Source organism: Megascapheus bottae, chromosome 2 (genome assembly GCF_031878675.1).
Source record: "Megascapheus bottae isolate mThoBot1 chromosome 2, mThoBot2.hap1, whole genome shotgun sequence".
Lineage (NCBI taxonomy): Eukaryota > Metazoa > Chordata > Mammalia > Rodentia > Geomyidae > Megascapheus > Megascapheus bottae.
The window spans coordinates 78,039,221-78,057,008 of record NC_143510.1 but is presented as its reverse complement, the minus strand read 5'-3'; the positions used below and the strand labels follow the sequence as shown (position 1 = coordinate 78,057,008).

General features: G+C 38.4%; 1 protein-coding gene across 8 annotated transcripts in view; it reads left to right on the top strand.

The window, feature by feature from the left end:
* The window catches only part of Usp44 (ubiquitin specific peptidase 44), a 31,575-nt gene extending 15,105 nt beyond the window's left edge, over positions 1-16,470 (top strand). For all 8 annotated transcript variants that reach the window (XM_090328428.1, XM_090328423.1, XM_090328422.1 and 5 more), the window contains 5 exons: positions 4,842-6,333; positions 8,410-8,605; positions 10,808-10,916; positions 13,914-14,119; positions 14,811-16,470. In XM_090328428.1, coding sequence (XP_090184554.1) covers positions 4,921-6,333; positions 8,410-8,605; positions 10,808-10,916; positions 13,914-14,119; positions 14,811-15,007 — 2,121 coding nt within the window. In that variant the 5' untranslated portion in view covers positions 4,842-4,920 and the 3' untranslated portion in view covers positions 15,008-16,470. The remainder of the gene's footprint in view (positions 1-4,841; positions 6,334-8,409; positions 8,606-10,807; positions 10,917-13,913; positions 14,120-14,810) is intronic.
* Positions 16,471-17,788: the final 1,318 nt, after the last annotated feature.

The window sequence follows — 17,788 nt, the reverse complement described above, 5'->3', positions numbered from 1 at the left end:
TATTGAGGGTTTGTTTTGTTTTTCTTCTGAGACCAGACTAGTTTCCAATTTGAGATTCTCTTGTCTTACCCTCTCAAATGCTAGAAGTAGAGCCATGTGCCACCATGAATAGCTTTCAGAATTTTCTTTAGTGACATAAAGATTACTATTTATATTCTTTTATGTACAGTGGTTCCTTATTTTCTTCTTTAGTTGAAGTAGAATATATGTGGAAATTAAAAAGTGCATGGCCACTTTCTATAAAATACTAGTTCAAACCATGTATCAGTGGCTCATTTTTGTAATCCTAGTTACTCAGGAGGCTGAGATCTGAGGATTACTTTTCAAAGCCAATCTGAGCAGGAATGTCCATGAGACTTATCTCCAATTAACTACACAAAAAGCTGGAAAGGCAGCTGTGATTTAAAGTGGTGAGAGCACTAGTATTAAGTACAAAAGTTTAAGGACAGTGTTCAGAATTTGAATTCAAGCCACAGGGCTGACATAAAAATAAAAATATTGGGGCCGGGTGTTTGGCCTAGCATGCACGAAGGCCCGGGTTCGATTCCTTGGCACCACATACATAGAAAAAAAGCCGGAAATGGTGCTGAGGCTCAAGTGGTAGAGCTCTAACTTTGAGAAAGTCCAGGGACAGTGTTCAGGCTCTGAGCTCAAGCCCAGGACAGGCAAATAAATAAATAAATAAACAAACTAATTTATCTCTCAGTTACAAGAAAACCTTCAAAATGTGGTTGCTTATAACAAAAGCTGTAAGGAAAGTGACTAATTGGGTGAGAGTAGAAAACGGTGCCATAATTTGAAGGATCTAATATGTTAGCTTTTAAATTTGTATTCAAAATTGTAAATAACTTTCTAATAATTGTAAAATGTTGCTAATAAGACACTAAAACAGGCATGGTTTTTGATGATGTGATAATATGACTGAGAAGTTCTTGATGCCACATCTTAACCCTCAGCTTTTTTTTTTTTTTTTTTCATCATTCCTAGGGCTTGAACTCAGAGTCTGGACATACTCAAGGCTAGAGCTCTATCACTTGAGCCACAGCACCACCTCTGGCTCTTTCTTTCCTTCTTTCTTCCCTTCTCTCTCTCTCTCTCTCTCTCCTTCTTTCTCTCCCTCCCTCTCTCCTTTTCTTTCTTTTCTTTCTTGCCAGTCCTAAGCTTAAGCTCATTAAGCCACAGCACCACTTCTGGCTTTTTCTATGTATGTGGTACCAAGGAATCCAATATGGGTCTTCGTGCATACTAGGCAAGCACTCTACCACTAGGCCAAACTCCTGGCCTCAACTCTCAGCTTTTTAGTAATGAATTGCAGATAAATGTCTCATGGACTTTATTTATTGCCCAAGCTGGCTTTGAACTGCAATCCTTAAGATCTTAACCTCCTGTGTAGTTAGGATTACAGGTGCAGACCAGCCATCCTTTTTGAAGTATTATATCTAATAGCATCCTATTAATTATAGCCAGTTAAAATTCTAATAACTGTGCTGTCACTGAAGTAGATTTTTTTTAGTAATAGCTACAATGAAATGGTCAACTTGTAGCAAAGGAAATTTATAGACTATATTTGTAGAATAAAGTTGTATACTAGTTCCTTCACTGTCTTTCTGATTTGTTTTTACTGAAAATGAGTACAATTAACGTTTGTTCCTTTTAGAAATTTTGGAATAATAGAGAATACTGTATAGTTCTATTGCCTTAGATATAATCTTTCTAGATTGTTTGTTTATTTATTTGCCAGTCCTGGGGCTTGAACTTGGTCTGGGCACTGCCCTTGAGCTTTCTCAAGGCAAATGCTTTACCACTTGAACCACAGAACCACTTCTGGCTTTTTCTTTGTATGTGGTATCGAGGAATTGAACCCAGGGCTTCATGCATGCCAGGCAAGCACTCTACCACTAGGCCATGCTCCCAGCCCTCTTTCTAGGCATTTTCTAAATGCTATGTAAGATGTTAACCAGTATACCTTTTTATAAAAATTGTCAGCATGATTTTGTATGCTGGTAATCCCAGTCCCATGTAAGTGAGGAGAGGATGGAAGTGAGGCAGAAACTTGGAGAGTTCAAGGCCAGCCAGTACTATGTGGTAAGACTAAAATTTGAAGGAGTTTTCCTTGAGTGTGTATAAATGGCCGCCTTCTCTTCATCTCTGCAAGAGTTTGAACTCATAATTATTGTCTATGATTGCCAGAAACAATACTTAACATTTTCTCTGCACTGATTCTTTTAATCAGTGTTTGTTCACTATTTCTACCTTTTCTCCTTTCACAGGCACTTAACTGCTATAGCACTGAGATTCTTTTTCTGTGTGTGCTAGTCCTGAAGCTTGTGAACTCACAACCTCAGTGCTATCCCTAAGCTTTTTACTCAGGACTAGTGCTAGTGTTCTACTACTTGAGCCACAGCTTTACTTCTAGTCTTTTTTTTTTTTAGCCAGTCCTGGGCTTGAGCTCAAGGCTTGAGCATTGTCCTTGGACTTTCTCAAGGCTAGAGCTCTATCACTTGAGCCTTGGCACCACTTCCAGATTTTTTCTATGCATGTGGTACCAAGGAATCAAACCCAGGTCTTCATGCATGCTAGGCAAGCACTCTACCACTAGGTCAAACTCCTCCCGGCCCCTACTTCTAGCCTTTTGATGGTTACTGGGAGATAATAGTTTCACACACTTTCCTGCCTGTGCAGGCTTCAAACCATGATCCTCAGATCTCAGCCTCCTGAGTAGCTAGGATTACAGTCATGAGGCACCAATGCCCAGCAGCATAAACTTTCTCATTTGTCATTTTATTCACTCATCTCTTTACAGATTTTTTTCAGTTGGTTTATATTGCCCATAGGCTCTGGGCATAAACTTAGAGATAATGGATAAAGGAATACTCTCAAGACCCAGGTACTAGAGAATGGGTCTGGAAGGGTACCAATTTCATATATTTCTTTGGCCCTGCTATTTCCATATTAATTGGAGAGGGCCTGAGCAAGGGTATCCTGGAGTGTTAGGTCTGGGCCCTGGTTGTCTTGTTATTATGTATTTAGTGAACTGATTAAAGTGGGGAAGATCATTTAGCAGCATCATTGGGTGAAATTGATGACAGAAAAGTAATGATCAAAGTACATCAAGGGTGGATCTAAGGAATTTTTTGCTTCAACATCTTGAAGGATATAGGATAATGTACATTAATCATTGATGTCTCATTAGCAACTGTTGTTGAATCCTAGAAAGCTTTTTATTTTTGGTCCAAGTCCAGGACTTAAAACTCTGTACCTGATGCTTTTGTTCATTGGCTAGTGCTCTACCAACTGCCATGCTTCCAACTCCAAATCATAAAAGTTCTAATAAAATATTATATTTAACCAGAATTGAGGCCACAGAATATGTGAAAAAAGAGAAGTAAATTTAGAGGTGTGTATGCATGTGAAGGTGGGGACTGGTCCATTTATGTCCATAGGATACCAGATGTCTAAAAGATGGGCTTATTAACTTGGGAGATTTTACAAAACAACTTTATGTTTACAGGTTTCCTGAGATTTGAAGATGGTACCTGAAAGTACCATTGAAATCCATATCATATTGTTTTATTTTATTTTATTTTATTTATTTTTTTGCCAGTCCTGGGCTTGAGCTCAGGGCCTGAGCACTGTCCTTGGACTTTCTCAAAGCTAGAGCTCTACCACTTGAGCCTCAGCACCACTTCCAGCTTTTTTCTATGTATGTGGCACCAAGGAATCGAACCCAGGTCTTCGTGAATGCTAGGCAAGCACTTTAACCGCTAGGCCAAACTCCTGGCCCCTCCGTATTGTTTTATTACCCTAAAAATTTGAAGCATTGGGCATGGTACTTATGATTTCAATGTTCTTATAACTAGGTCCTCGCTGTTATCTTAAAATTTGTATTCAATTTATGTTAAATCAATGAAACAATACTTTTAATAGATTTTGCCAGTCCTGGGCTTGAGCTCAGAGCCTGAGCTCTACCATTTGAGCCTCAGCACCAGTTTCAGCTTTTTCCCATGTATGTGGTACTGAGGAATCAAACCCTGGTCTTCGTGCATGGTAGGCAAGCACTCTACTGCTAGGCCAAATTCCCAGCCTTTTTTTTCGTTGTTGTTCCTCATAGGGTTTGAACTGAGGGTGTGGGCACTGTCCCTCAGCTCTTTTGCTCAAGGCTGTAGTGCTTTGTCACTTTGAGCCACAACTGCACTTTAGGTTTTTCTGGTGGTTGATTGGAGGGAGATGAGTCTCACAGAGGACAGGCTGGCTTTGAACCAATCCTAGGATCTCAGCCTCATGAGTAGCTAGGATTATAGCCATTAGCCACCAGTACCTGGCTACAGCCCCAGTTAAGAGAAGAAAGTACTGTTTTGAAAGCTGTCTCAAGCTGTTGGGTGAAATGGGTAAATCTTATTCAAATTGAGATTGAAGTGATTACTCCTAGATGGTGACAAAATTAAAAGCAAAAGCTTTTTTAAAGGAGCCTCATTAGGAAGAATAAAGTTGGTGAGGGATTAGGGAAGTCAAGTTATAAGCAGCTAGTGACCAAGAGAGCTCATTTATATTATCTTTAGGAAAAATATTCCATAAAAATGACATGATTGGGTGCCGGGAGTTTGGCCTAGTGGTAGAATGCTTGCCTTGCATGCCCAAAGACCCAGGTTCGATTCCTCGGTACCACATACATAGAAAAAAGCTGGAAGTGGGTGCTGAGGCTCAAGTGGTAGAGCTCTAGCCTTGAGAAAGTCCAAGGACAGTGCTCAGGCCCTGAGCTCAAGCCCAGGACTGGCCAAAAAAAAAAAAAAAGACATGATTGGCTTTTTGTTTTATTAAAAATGGACATCTTTTCTGTTTAGTTTGCAGATGCTTTGAGTATCGTGAACAGAGACTTGTTTGGATTATGTGTTTCTCAGGTAGACTAAGTAAATACTAGCAATGGATAAATGCAGACACATTGAGCAGTTGCAGCTTGCTCAAGACCATTCCATCCTCAACCCTCAGAAATGGCACTGCGTGGACTGCAATACATCGGAGTCTATTTGGGCGTGCCTCAGCTGCTCTCATGTTGCCTGTGGACGATATATTGAAAAGCATGCGCTCAAGCACTTTGAAGAAAGCAGTCATCCTGTTGTGCTGGAAGTGAACGAGATGTATGTTTTTTGTTACCTCTGTGATGATTATGTTCTTAATGATAATGCAACTGGAGACCTGAAGTTACTACGAAGTACACTAAGTGCAATCAAAAGTCAGAATTACCATGGTGCCACTCCCAGTGGACAGTCTACAGATACAAGTGATGATTCTTACTTCTTACCTGATGGCACCCAATCTATGCTTCAAAATGAGGACCGGATGTGCACTGCTCTTTGGCACAGGAGGAAGATGCTCATGGGTAAAGTCTTTCGGACTTGGTTTGAGCAGACACACATTGGGAAAAAAAGGATTGCTCAAGAAAAATTTCATGAGAAAGTGATGGCGAAGAAAGAAATAAAGAAAAGGCATCACGAATTAGACCACCAAGGGAAAACAGAATTGGAAAGTACGCCTCCACGAAAGAGCTTGCGTTTACAAGGTCTGGCTCAGTCCTCCACAGTAGTAGTGGTTCCTGTTCAATCACCATCACAAACTCCACCATCACCAGCAAAAGACAAAGTGCTATCTACCGTAGAAGGGGCAAGGGGTAAAAGGGTCAGCGACTCCTTAGTTAAACGAAGACCAATGATAACTCCTGGTGTAACAGGACTGAGAAATTTGGGAAATACTTGCTATATGAATTCTGTTCTTCAAGTATTGAGTCATTTACTTATTTTTCGACAATGCTTTCTAAAGCTTGATCTGCGCCAATGGTTGGCTGTGACTACTAGTGATAAAACAAGATCATATAAACATCTGCCTATCACAGATTCAGTAGTATATCAAGTGAATAAAGGCCAAGAGAAAGAAAGAAGCTTGGTTTGCTCCAGATACCAAAGTTTGCCGTCTGGACTGAGTGGTGGAGCATCAAAAGGTAGAAATATGGAACTTATTCAGTCAAGGGAGCCCAGTTCACAATACATTTCTCTTTGTCATGAACTGCATACTTTGTTCCAAGTCATGTGGTCTGGAAAGTGGGCCTTGGTCTCACCATTTGCCATGCTACATTCAGTTTGGAGACTAATTCCCGCTTTCCGTGGCTATGCCCAACAAGATGCTCAGGAATTTCTCTGTGAACTTTTGGACAAAGTACAATATGAATTAGAGACAACTGGTACCAGGTTACCAGCTCTTATCCCCTCTTCTCAAAGGAAACTTATTAAACAAGTTCTGAATGTTGTAAATAACATTTTTCATGGACAACTTCTTAGTCAGGTAATGGATTTCTTCAAATTTTACCTTGAAAAGTTCATAAAGTGAAGAATTACATGTTCTCTATAGTGTGGTTGAGCATGGATTGATTTTTTTTTTTTTTTTTTTTGCCAGTCCTGAGCTTAAGCTCAGGGCCTGAGCACTGTCCTTGGACTTTCTCAAGGCTAGAGCTCTATTACTTGAGCCTCAGCACCACTTCCAGCTTTTTTTTTTTTTCTAAGCATGTGGTACCAAGGATTCGAACCCGGGTCTTCATGCATCTTTGAAAATAGTTGTATGTTTATGAAATGAATATCTTTTTGAGAGAAAGTCAGAAAACAGCTTTCTAGGTTACTAATACTACATTTTCTGAGGAGCTAAGAAAAATAGGGAACAGACTTCCAAGCTGATGCTGTACAGGGAATGAATATAGTGCAGCCTTGAGTAATTTCTAGAAACAAGGAGTAGATAGTCCTGGTAGAATTCCTAGAAAGCCAAAGGTGGAAGTCTTTAAAATAAGATTCATCTAGGCTCTAGTTCCGGGAAGACTCAAATAGTTGCTGATAATGTTGGTGTTTTTCTTTGGCTATTTTAATTCAAGAACTCCTTCAAAAATTCAGTGATACTACTGAATTCTCAGATGAATCACCATAAGGATTTTATGTCAATTTTTTTAACATCTTTATTTTAAAGAAGGGATGTAGCTTGTTTGAAAGTCTTTGTATTATTTCATACATATGTAAATTATTAACACATTGCCTATCTGAATTCAACTATGTGCAAAGGTGATAGTATTAAATCCTTTTCCAGTTACTATACTATCCCTGTAAGTTACAAAACCTTTTTTTCCCCCCACATGTAACTAGGTCCTGTATTTCATGGTTTTTGTATTTTTCTGTTTTTCTGGTCATGGGGCTTGGTCTCTGGGCATGGTGTTGTCCCTGAGCTCTTCAGCTCAAGGTTACTGCCCTGCCCCTTGAGCCACAGTGCCACCTCGCTTTTCTGGTGGTTAATTGGAGATGAAAGTCTCAATCTTTAGTGCCCAGGCTGGTTTTGAACCTCGATCCTCAGATCTTGGCCTCCTGAGTAAATAATATTATAGGAGTGAGCCACCGTGCTCCACCTATTTTATGTTTTTTAAATAGGGGTTTTAATGTAATGTTTAAGTGGGTTTATGATACATTGTTTTATATATATATATATTTATCAGTTATTAGAGCTACAAAAATCTCTATAGTGAAAGTAGATTGAGGAGCAAGGGTTATAGCTTAGTGGAGAGTTGTGTCAAAGAAATTTAAATTGGGTTAACAGGTTGGAATTGGGATATGAAAAATCACTGAAAGATGAAGAAAGAGGCCTAGTGAAAAATAACATTAAATGCACATAAGTATATGCCATATTATTAATCTGTAGTTTGATTTTTATTTATTTTTGGTACTGGTACTTGGGCTTGAACTCAGACAACACTGGCCCTTAGCCTTTTCCCTTACATCTTGCAGTTTAGCACTTGTGCCATAATACTGCTTCTGGCTTTTTGGTGGTTAACTGGAGATTGAAATCTCACAGACTGGGGGCTGGGAGTTTGGCCTAGTGGTAGACTGCTTGCCTAGCATGCATAAAGACCCAGGTTCGATTCTTTGGCACCACATACATAGAAAAAAGCCAGAAGTGGTGCTGTGGCTCAAGGGTAGAGCTCTAGCCTTGAGGAAAAATCCAAGGACAGTGCTCAGGCCTGTCCCACAACTGGCAAAAAAAAAAAAAAGAAATCTCACAGACTTTCCTGTTAGTTGGTTTTGAATCCTGAGTAGTTAGGATTATAAGCATGAGCTATTGGCACCTGGCAATACAGTTTGAATTTTTATCTAAATTGTAGACTTAGCTAATGTTATTGGAACTTTTTGAAGGCTCAGTTGTTTTGAATGATACTCTTTTCAAAGGAAAAATTTAAACTTTCCTGAAAAATATGAAGTAATTATCCAGAATTATAAAATTGTATTTTCAAAAGAAAAGCTTATTTACTAGTAATGGCCTCGGGCAAAAGGAGTTAATGTTTTTACAAAAGGATTGTAATCTGAGAAATTAATTTTTTTTTCCGTACAGGTTACATGTCTTGCATGTGACAACAAATCAAATACTATAGAACCATTCTGGGACTTGTCACTGGAATTTCCAGGAAGATACCAATACAGTGGAAAAGACACTTCCTCCCAACCATGTCTAGTTACTGAAATGTTGGCCAAATTTACAGAAACTGAAGCTTTAGAAGGAAAAATCTACATATGTGACCAGTGTAACTGTGAGTAGAGATGGCATATTCTTTTTGGTTTTCTAAGACTAATAGGGAAACCAGTGATAAGGACGGTGGGAGAAATTCTTTAAATATTAGCAGCTGTGAGTGTTAGCTATGTTTAATGGTAAGAAATCAGACTAGACAATTTTATTTTTCATTTGGCATTTATCAACTGTATTTTGCCTCACTGATGACAGTGAGGGAATGTAGCTTAGTGACAGAGTGTTTGCCTAGCATGTATGAAACTCTGGGTTCAATTCCTCAGTACCATATAAACAGAAAAAGCCAAAAGTGGTGCTGTGGTTCAAGTGTTAAGAGTGCTAGCCTTGAGCAAAAGAAGCTCAGGGACAGTGCCCAGGCCCTGAGTTCAAGCCCAAGGACTGGCAAGAAAAAAAATTTTTTTTTCTTGTTCCTGTAGTGAGTTATAGAAAGATGGGATTCATAAAACAAGAAAGTGAGCTGGTGGGGTGCTGGTGGCTTAGGTCCTAGTTACTCAGGAGGCTGAGCTAAGAGAATCATAGTTTGAAGCCATCCCATGCAGGGAAGTCTGAGACTATTATTTCCAAGTAATCACAGAAGAATATGAAGATAATTCTGTAGGGGGTCTAGTGGTAGAGTATTTGCCTAGAGTGCTTGCCTAGCATGCACGAAGATCCTGATTCAATTCCTCATTACCACATACAGAGAAAAGCTGGAAGTAGTGCTGAGATTCAAGTGTTAGAGCTCTAGCCTTGAGGAAAAAGCCCAAGGACAGTGCCCAGGCCTTGAGTTCAAGCCCCAGGACTGGTGGTTCTGTAGCTTAAGTGGTAGAGTGCTAGCCTTGAGCAAAAGGAGCTTAGGAAAAGCATGCAGACCTAGAGTTCAAGGCACAGGACTGGCAAAAAGGAAAAGAGAGAGGGAGGGAAGGAAGAATGAAAGAAGGAAGGAAGGAAGGATGAAAGGAAGAAAAGTCAGACACAGCTAAGGGGCAGGGAAGAGTAGGCCAACTGAGTCTCTTTTCAATTTTCTTTTTTTTTTTTTTGCCAGTCCTGGGCTTGAGCACTGTCCTTGGACTTTCTCAAGGCTAGCACTCTACCACTTGAGCCTCAGCACCACTTCTGGCTTTTTGCTATGTATGGGGGTACCGAGGAATCGAACCCGGGTCTTCGTGCATGCTAGGCAAGCACTCTACCACTAGGCCAAACTCCCGGCCCATGTCTCTTCAATTTTCAAGGAAGGAAAGAAGGAAGGAAAATCAGCCAGACGATGGTGGCTCACACCTGTAATCCTAGCTACTCAGTAAGCTGAGATCTGAGGACTCTGGTTCAAAGCCAGCTGGGACATGAAAATCCATGAGACTCATCTCCTATTAAACCACCAGAAAACTGGAAGTGGTGCTATGGCTCAACTGGTAGAACAGTAGCCTTGAGTTGAAGAGCTCAGGGTCATCACTCAGGCCCAGAGTTCAAGCCCCATAACCAACAAGGAAAGAAAAAAATAAAGTCTGAAGATATGACTTAATGATAAAAAAAATACCTGCCTACCAGTGGTCTTCAGTACTGAAAAAAAATGATATGTGGAGTAGAATAAAATAAAAAAAACTAGCAAAAGGAAAGCATGTTATATAGTATAAAGGTTTTCTGAAAATATTTTGCTACAAATTTAAATATATGTAAATATATTACAAATATATCCATATATATCTATATATATTTATGTATATATATTTTTTTAATCTACTGCTCTAAGACCTGAGCCACAGCTTCACTTTCAGCTTTGTTGTGTGGTTAATTGGAGATTAACCTAATAGGACTCTCATCCACTTTTCTGTCTGACCTGGATTTGAACTTTGATCCTCAGGTCTGTCTCCTGGGTGGTTGGAATGCTAGTTTGGTTGGTGGGCAAACTAGGTCTCACTTTTTAGCCTGTGGTGTCCTCAGACTTGCTATGTGCCTAACTTGGCTTCACATGAAATAAAATCTCCTAAGTGATGGCATTACAGGTGTAGGTAAGCATGCCCAGCTCTAATGGCACATTTTTAAGAGTTGGGAATGCTATAGTAAAGTCTGCTTTTAAGAGGAAAGTAGAACACTTATTCATAATTCATTCACAATTACAGGATTCTAATTATAAAATGTATTTATAGCAATATAGTGCCTGTTGTAAAATTATGTGATAATCGTTTCCTTAGACCTTCAAACTGGATTTTCATTTCATTTTTTGTTACAGCAAAGCGTAGAAAGTTTTCTTCAAAACCAGTTGTACTCACAGAAGCCCAAAAACAGCTTATGATATGTCACCTCCCTCAGGTTCTCAGACTACACCTCAAACGATTCAGGTTAGTAGTACCAGTTGCCAATTATGCATGTCTAAATTGGTCATTCCTTCTGCTTAGAATGTATAAAAACGTAAAAGAACACATGGTGGATTCAATCTATTAGTATAGCCTTGGCTAGTAATTTGCCCTCTTTTTTCTTTTCCAAGGGAGAAACTGGCCATTGTTTTTAGCAGGCATTCTCTATATCCAGTAATTTTTTTATTTATTTTGTTTTGTTTATTTTTTTGCCAGTCCTGGGCTTGCACTCAGGGCCTGAGCACTATTCTTGGACTTTCTCAAGGCTAGAACTCTACCACTTGAGCCTCAGCACCACTTCCGGCTTTTTTCTAGGTATATGGTACTGAGGAATCGAACCTGGGTCTTCATGCATGCTAGGCAAGCATTCTATCACTAGGCCAAACTAGACCCAGTAGTAGATTTTTTTTTTCTTTTTTGAAATGGGGTCTTGTCATGTAGCATTAACCTGTCACTTTTTAAATAGAATTATTTGACCCAGTTTTTTTGTTTGGGAAATTTTTGATCAAAAGAACCAATTCAGAGCTGTGTGTATTTGTTTCTGTGTCTGTGTGTCTGTGTCTTCTGTACTTTTTGTGCACTGATATCAGAGCCTGAACTCTGGGCCTTGGGTTCTCACTCAGCTCTCTTGCTTTACAGCTAGCATTCAAATTTTAGTTCATACAGTATGTCATTAGGTACATCTCTAAAGTTCCACCGTTTAACATCTATCACAGAATTCTGCTTTCACGTAACTGCAAAAACTTATGTGTAATTGACTTACATAATTTCTCATACCATTAGAATAGTAATAAAGTAGTCATTTCAACTTTCATTGCTATAGGTCAAGGCCTAGCAATGTCCCAAAATAGTAAGTGAATAAATGGGGTGTTCAGAAAAGCCAGGAACATTTTAGTCAGAGGGAGCAACATAAACCAAAGTATGGGGGAAGTATTAGGTTATACAACAAAGGCTTTGTGAGAAGTATGGTGAGTCCTGCCATTGCTTATAAGTCACACGAAATGAAAACAAGATTAGGAAGTTTAATAGTAAAAAAGGAAATTGAGAATAGAGATGAGAACATAAAGATTCTGTAATTGATGTTAATTAAATGTCTGCATTTTTGGTAATCACTAATTTACTGGTAGTCACTATTTAGACTTATCATGGATGCTACTTTAATCTACATGTCATTGACATACAAAAGATGTAACTGGATTCCATGGCTCAAGTTTATAATCCTATCCACTCAGGAGGCTGAGATTTAAGGATTGTAGTTCAAAGCCAGCTCAGGCAAGAAAGTCCATGAGATTCTTTATTTCCAAATAACCAGCAAAAAAACAGAAGTGGAACTGTGGCTCAAGTGATAAGAGCATTAGCCTTAGGCAAAATAGTTCAAGTACATCAAGGTTAGTGCCCAGATCCTGAGTTCAAGCCTTAAGACAAAAAGGAGGGGTAGGGGAGTTTGGCCTAGTGGTAGAGTGCTTACCTAGCATGCACAAAGACCCAGGTTTGATTCCTTGGTACTACATATATAGAAAAAAGCCAGAAGTGGTGCTGTGGCTCAAGTGGTAGAGCTCTAGCCTTGAGAAAATCCAAGGGCAGTGCTCAGGCTCTAAGCCTAGGCCCAGGACTGGCCAAAAAACAACAAAAACACAGAGATTCTGAGAGTCTTTGAAACTATAAATTAGAAAATGAGAGACCAAGTATTTCACGATATCACAGAAATGGGATATGACTTTCTAGTCTAGGATAAAGTATAATTTGCATAGTCATCTTTAGTTTTATACCATTTCACAGTCTTATTTCCTGAAACCTGCCTATATTCCTTCTTCCCTTCTCTACTATTCATCTGAACTTCATGTTTTTTAGTACTTTCATTCTATATTTGTCTTCTCTATTCCAAACTAGTCTCTTGAAAGAAGAACTATCATACATGATAGGAGCTTTTCCCTCTGTAATACTACCTGATAGTATTTTTGTAATATTGTGCTTTCTATATCTAGTAGTGGGACAAATGATCACCAGATGGTGAAAATGCTGTTAGTATACAGAAGGCAATTGAATCCTGTTATTTGAATGCAAATGTGACACACAGGAGAGGTCACACTTCCCACCACCACTCCCTCCCCTCCCCCCCCACACACACTTTTACTTTTTTAGCCAGTTCTTGAGCTTGAACTCAGGGCCTGGCGGCTGTCCCTGAATTTTTGTGCTCAAGGTCAACCTTCTATCTTTTGAGCCACAGTTCCAATTCCTGTCTTTTGGGGGGGCCGTTAATTGAAGGTAAGTGTCTGACATATTTTTCTTCCCAGGCTATCTTAGAACCAAAGTCCTAAAATCTCAGCTTTTGAGTAGCTAGAATTGTAGGCATGAGCTACCTAACAGTTCCTGGTCCTTTTATTTTTCAATCTGGACTCAGCCACATTCCCAGCCCTTTTTTTCCTTTCCTTTCCATCTTGCTAAGAAAATTAGTAAATTGGTCGATCTTTTCATATGTGACAGTAAAAAAGAGAATTAAACCCTTTGGAACCTTAACTGTTGTTAGAAGAATATGCACACAGGGCTATGGTCTTCTAAAAGTTAGTATTTTCCCCCTATACTTTCATCTAATCCTATACTATCCTATACTATCATCTAAGCACATTTAATTCCAAAAGACAAGTTCAGTAATAGAGGGCTTATCTAGCATGCTTAAGTCCATGCATTCAATCTACAGTCTCCAGCACAGCAAAAGAATTAAAGAACCTGATTGGACCTGTTAGGAAACATTTCCAAATCCCTTCATTTCTATTCAGTTCATGATTTTAGGAAGAATTTTTGTATATATGTGTATATGCAGATATGTGTGTGTACTAGAAATTCAGAGCTTTATGCTCTTTGCTGGTTGCTCACTGCCGACACTGCCACTTGAGGAGCCATACCTCCAGTTCCTAATTCTTTGTATTTCACAATCTAGATTCCCTTGATTTTTCTGATTACTTTGCTCTGGCTTGTTCACAGGTGGTCAGGACGTAATAACCGAGAGAAGATTGGTGTTCACGTTGGCTTTAAGGAAATCTTAAACATGGAGCCCTATTGCTGCAAAGAAACAATGAAATCCCTCAGACCAGAATGTTTTATCTATGACTTATCAGCTGTAGTAATGCATCATGGGAAAGGATTTGGCTCAGGACATTATACTGCCTACTGCTATAATTCTGAAGGAGGTATAGATAAAAAAAATTATTTGTGCTGGTTCTGGGGCTTGAACTCAGGGCCTGGATGCTGTCCTTGAGCTTTTTTACTCAAGGCCAGCACACACCACATAAGCCACTTTTTCCTTTTTCTTTTTTGGTTGTTAGTAAGTCTCACAAGACTTACCTGACCTGGCTGGCCGAGATTCTCAGATCTCAGTCTCCTCAGTAGTTACAAGTGGCTAAAAATTATTTGGGGCTAGACTTGGAAAGTAGTGCTCATGCTTTAGTGATTTCTGAGTGGCCACTGAATCATCTCAAGCAGAGCCATCTGCAGTAGGGTGTTTTCTGTAGATTTGTAGTGCTTTGGGGTATAAATGAAAATTTTGTTAAAGAGGGTGAGACTTCCATGTTTACTAGTTTATTTTAGAACAAGCCTCTAATGAACTGGATGATCACAGAAATGGAACAAATTTTTAGTTCAGCTTTAACCTAAGAAACTGTCATTTGCCATCTCTCTTATAGGATAGCCTAACTGTAATATAGGATAGGCTAATTTTCTTCCCCTTTTGACTGCCATTGAACAAGGGATGAACATGAAATCCATGTAAGAATTCAACACTAAACTACTAAGAACTGTCTGCTAGAAAATTACTTTTCTTTTGTAAAACCTAACACATCTAACTCTTATCAACCATCCTCCTTGTCTGTGCTTTCCCTCTAGGCTTCTGGGTACACTGCAATGACTCCAAGCTAAGCATGTGCACTATGGATGAAGTATGCAAGGCCCAAGCTTATATCTTATTTTATACCCAGCGAGTTACCGAGAATGGATATTCTAAACTCTTGCGTGAGCTCCTGTCTAGTAACCAACCTGCCAGTGAAGAAGCTGATACCTCTTCTAATGAAATCCTTAGCTGATCCAAAGACAGTGGGGCTTTCTTCTTGATTTGTATATATCCTTTTTAAAAGGGCTGACTTACAATTTTGAGCTTCATTGTTTTTTATACTTAGAAATCAGTGCACACTCCATTTACACATTTTGTATTTAACTACAACGAAACTTTTTTTACAGAGACAAAGTACAAAAATATGTATGTCATCTGCAGGTAACTAAGGTTTTTTTTTTTTTTTAACAAGTATTTGGAAGTGTTAAACTTTTAATGTTTACCTCAGACTAGTGTTACTTCTTTATATGTTGGTATCTTAATTTGCCTCAGATCATGAATTGTGCAACTAAAGAAATTCAGGTGACATCATTTTATATCAATTTGTTATTTTTCTTTTGTAGCTATTTTCTATACAAATTCTAAATAGAAAATTAGACACTTTCTTCTGTCTTAACTCACCCCTCACACACGCCCTCCCCACCCCCACACAAATTTTTTTAGCCTATTTTTGTATACTGATACCACCTTTGTCCCTTGAAGGAAGTTAAGCCAGCACACTGAAAGTTATATTCAAGGTGTCACCTGATACCAGTCAGACTCCCTGATACTTGAGGCGTTGTACACCACAGGGCTGAATTTGGTTAATGGGATTTGATTTAAAAATTTATTGCTCTTAAGAACTTAAATGGCATAGTCAAACTAAAATAGCAGATTTACAAATGGTTTAAGTGAACTTTGGAACTGTGGACATTAAAAATGGCTAGAACTTACCGATGATTTGTTGGCAGCATAGAGGTTATAAATATTTAGCAAGCCAGTATATTGTACAAATACAGGTTATTTTGGGTAGTTCATTTTATGTTTGATAATATTAGCTCTCTTAAAGCAAGCTCTGTACAGTTTTGAGATTTTTAGTTCAGAGCTTGAAGAGAAAAAGCACAAGAGCAAGATTACTGTTCAAAACTGGTACTTGAGCACCAGCATACTATTGCTCTAAACTGAAGCCTGGATTGTTTACTCTTGCTAAATAAAATTATGTGACTAATGGGAACCTCTTAGAAAAATGAAAGGCATCAGCCATTTTTTAAACTTACCTCTCAGTAAAATATAGTGCAACACTCTTGGCTCTTCTCTAACAATTTCTATCTCTGAAGTCCTACTGCTGCTAACAGAACTAGAAAGGGGAGATTTCATTAACTTCTGTGGATCAACTGCATTAATCACTGGAAGATCATTCGTCCCTTTTTTCTTAAATGAGTTTATTTACAGCTGGAGAATGCTATTCACCACTAGTGATCATCTTAAGTTTTCAAGTATAAGTTTGTGGTCTATTATACCATATTTTTAAAATTTCACCAGGGGCAACACAAATGATTTGTGCCAAAAATACAACTGGAATATTAAATTGCTAAGTTTGAAAATGCTTATTTATGAACACCTATGCAAATTGTTATCTCAACTGTTACAACTCATTAAAGATTTATGTGGTCACAATGCCTGAGTCTAGCCTTTAATTTTGAGTGCTATTTTTTCAAAGCATACATACAATACATTTAAACCTAATTTTAATAGGATTTTTAAAAGAAGCAACTTGAGGCTATTGTATTTGTAATGGTATAGTAGCTTGTATTTATTTCAAAGTAGAAATACATGGGGAAGAAGTGATTTTGTCTATTCATGGAAGGGCATGTGTTGTGGGTAGCCAGATATATGGGCAACGTGTAATACTTTCCACTAATGTTGTCAAACTTCAAACTGCCCTAAGAAAATCACTTTAAAATACCACTACCAGCAGCAGAAGCAACCAAAATACCCTCTAACTGAACAGAACAGATGTCTCACTAATGGCTCAAATTTTAACATGGGAATCTACATTCTACTAAATTGATCTAACAAAACAACATTTTTGGTTGTAGAATAATTTACTAAAGGCACTATTGTTAAACATCAAGCTAATAATTTCTTACCGAAAAGGTACATCACTGTAAACATAACAAAATGACATCAAGTTATACATGGCTAGTTAGGCAAACAATAGTCTTTTTTATAAGCGACAGCTTCCCTATTTACAGAACCATATCCCTTCCAGCCATTTTCAGGGACATAGTGATGCCATTTCTTCCAAGAGTTTTAGCTTATCAGAAATCACTACTGCAAAGAAGACCTTAGAATACTTGGTCAGTTTTTAACCACCTGGGCTTAGAAATCAAGCTTTGTAATTCCCTCCAAAGTACATAAACATGGATTCAAAACTCCAATGCTCAAGCATTATGTGCAAGTGTGGATTAGTTGAGCTCTGCTGCTTACACAGCATCACAGAAAATGGAGAAATTATTCAAAGGTAGCTATTAAACATTAGCACCATAAAAACAGCTCTGACAGCTAAAACCTAGATTGCTTTCCCCAAAAAATAACATACCTCAGATGCTGAGAGCAGCTTCTCAATGTAACAAATGATCTCATATGTCAGCTTCAGTCAAAAACGTTAAAACAGCATCCCAAGCAATAAAATCATTGTGGTAAAAGCATATACAAATTAAGGCTTTACCTTGGCACATAACAATTTGAAATTATGTTGTGGAACATTCCTAACAAATCATATAATTAAGAGAGCCTACAAATGATAAAGATTTTTTAAGGAGGATAAATGCTGCCTATTTGAACAAGACCATCTGTGATGTTAAGAATTCAAACAAGGAAGGCGGCTTTAGTAAAAGCATTTGGCTTACTAGTGAAAGAAGCCTAATTTCAACTTAGCCTCTTTAATTAGAACAAGACTTTGTACGTTATAGGTCTAATGCCTTTTTTTTTT